This window comes from Penaeus vannamei, chromosome 16, assembly GCF_042767895.1.
Source record: "Penaeus vannamei isolate JL-2024 chromosome 16, ASM4276789v1, whole genome shotgun sequence".
NCBI classification, from domain to species: domain Eukaryota; kingdom Metazoa; phylum Arthropoda; class Malacostraca; order Decapoda; family Penaeidae; genus Penaeus; species Penaeus vannamei.
This window is the reverse complement of record NC_091564.1, coordinates 35162788-35165287: the sequence shown is the minus strand read 5'-3', so window position 1 is coordinate 35165287 and position 2500 is coordinate 35162788. Positions and strand designations below refer to the sequence as shown.

At 37.6% G+C, this 2500-nt stretch overlaps 1 protein-coding gene across 2 annotated transcripts in view; it reads left to right on the top strand.

The window, feature by feature from the left end:
* The window catches only part of alphaSnap (Alpha-soluble NSF attachment protein), a 21744-nt gene that overhangs the window by 11415 nt on the left and 7829 nt on the right, over positions 1 to 2500 (top strand). For both annotated transcript variants that reach the window (XM_070131391.1, XM_027358287.2), the window contains exons 2-3: positions 1312 to 1508; positions 1815 to 1921. In XM_070131391.1, coding sequence (XP_069987492.1) covers positions 1312 to 1508; positions 1815 to 1921 — 304 coding nt within the window. The remainder of the gene's footprint in view (positions 1 to 1311; positions 1509 to 1814; positions 1922 to 2500) is intronic.

Genomic DNA, 2500 nt, shown 5'->3' with positions numbered 1-2500 from the left:
TTTATATGTTAAGAGTACAAACTGGCTGCTTCTCCTAAAGACTTGTTGGAAGTGAATTCAACAGATATAAAGAAGGTGCTCGGAATTCTTTAGTACTATATATATATTTATATATATATATATATATATATATATATATATATATATATATATATATATATATATATATATATATATTTGTATATATATAGTTGTCAGGAAATCAGATGAGAAAACCAGCTGCAAAGGTAAAATACGACTTTGAAAAGTCAGATAGAACTATTAACATATGGAATGAGATGTACAGCTCTGGCTGTACTAATATCATTAATGTTTTTTAACAGATCTACTACATGTCAGTGGAGGAAGTACAACTCCGATATTTGACCAGTACTTTAGGTAGTCAGACAATAACCATGATCAAGATATTTCTTCTTTTTTGTTCTCTTTCCTCTTGTAATATTTCTCCTCCTCCTCCTCCTCCTCCTCCTCCTCCTCCTCCTCCTCCTCCTCCTCCTCCTCCTCCTCCTCCTCCTCCTGTATTCTGCCTCCATCTCTTCTTCCTCCTCCTCTTGTGTCTCCAGTGTGTCCTCCTCCTCTTCCTTTTCCTTTTCCTTTCTTCTCTCCTCCTCCTAGTCCTCCTCCTCCTCCCTCCTCCTCCTCTGTCTCCAGTATGTTTCTCCTCTTCCTTTTCTTTTTCTTCCCTTCCTTCTCCTCCTCCTCCTGTGTCTCTGGTGTGTCCTCCTCCTCCTCCTCCTCCTCCTGTGTCTCTGGTGTGTCCCCTCCTCCTCCTCCTCCTCCTCCCTCCTCCTCCTCCTCCTCCTCCTCCTCCTCCTCCTCCCTCCCTCCTCCCTCCTCCTCCTCCTCCTCCTCCTCCTCCTCCTCCTGTGTCTCCAGTGTGTCCTCCTCCTCCTCCTTATCCTCTTCTTCCTCCTCCTCCTCCTCCTCCAACTACTACTACTTCCTTATCATCATTATTATTATCCTCTCTCAGATTTTCAGTCTGTTTGAAATGTCTGAAGCATGAAATACCATATATTGCTGTAATAACTGAGTTTGTTTATTCCTGTTTTTTTTCAGGTGTGTTTGCATTTTTTACTAACATTTTTTCTAACCAGTAGTAGTAGAAAAAAATTAAATTAGTGGGTGATGTAATGGGAAATGTGGTTTAAAGAATGGTCTGTTTAAGGAAATGAAACAAAAAGATTCACCGTCATGCTTTTATATGTTGAAGTCAATTACATATTCAATTTCAGAATTATGTGCATTATATGAATCTCCTCACATTATAAAAATATTATTTGTTTTTTATTTTTTTGTTTGTTCTGGCAGTGGCTCTTCAAAGGTAGATGAGGCCATGGACCTTTACCAGCAAGCAGCTAACAAATTCAAGATGGCCAAGAAATGGGGGTCAGCCGGCCATGCCTTCACAGAGCTCGCTTCCCTCCATGCGAAAGCTGGATCGCGACTCGATGCAGCTACCAATTATGTGGAGGCTGGTAACTGCTATAAGAAGACTGACCCCAATGGTAGGTGCCTGAGCGAATGCTGTTGATAGGAGGAATTTGTCATGTTTTTGGTCAATAGAGCCTATTGACTTATTTATTTCCTTTAGATTTTTTAATGATATTTTCTTTTTCTGTTCATCCTCCTCTGCATCCCCCATATACTCTTTTTTTTTTATGCTTTAGACTTTTCATCATCTTTTTCTTTACTCATGTAGCAGTCTTTGTGAAGGATAACCAGATTTTACCTGAGATTTTTTTATCATATGGGCTTCACATGTTTATGAAAATTGTGTATATATATATATATATTTTTTCTTACCTCCACAGAGTCTGTTAACAGCCTGCTAAAAGCAATTGAAATCTACACTGACATGGGCAAATTCACTATGGCTGCTAAACATCACCAGTCTATTGCTGAGATCTTTGAGACAGAGGTAATTATTGTTGTTGGTATACAATGTGTTTTTTGTTGTTGTTGTTTTCCTTAGTGAGTAATATTTCTTGCATTATGAGAAATGCAATTATTGTTTATTTAATTTTAGGGGAGTAAGGTAGGTAGGTAAGAGAGAGTGTGTGTGTGTGCGTGCGTGTGTTTGTTTGTTTGTTTGTTTGATTGTTAAATATTTCTGTGTGACTATCTGTTTAACATCACTGCAGAATTGTTTTTAAACAAAATGGAATGTCAAGGTTATTCTAAACCTGCTTGTTACAAAGTGGTTAAAAATTATGAAACTTTTGGCACTGGCAATCAAGAAAAAAAGGAGCAGGGGGTGATCCAGTAGGATTGTGTTGTATATTTATCATTTTTGGGGCAAATTAAAATAAAATTAAAGGTAATAACTTTATTGTGATATTGTTTGACAATGTTTAGATTTATCCTTGTGTGTGTTCTTACTTCTTATACCAAAGCTGTCAAAGTAAATGTACCAAATTGGATATGTTAAGCAGTAAATCTATAGAAAATTAGCTGGGCATCAGTTGAACTGCTCTTCCCTAAATGTACCAGGATATAG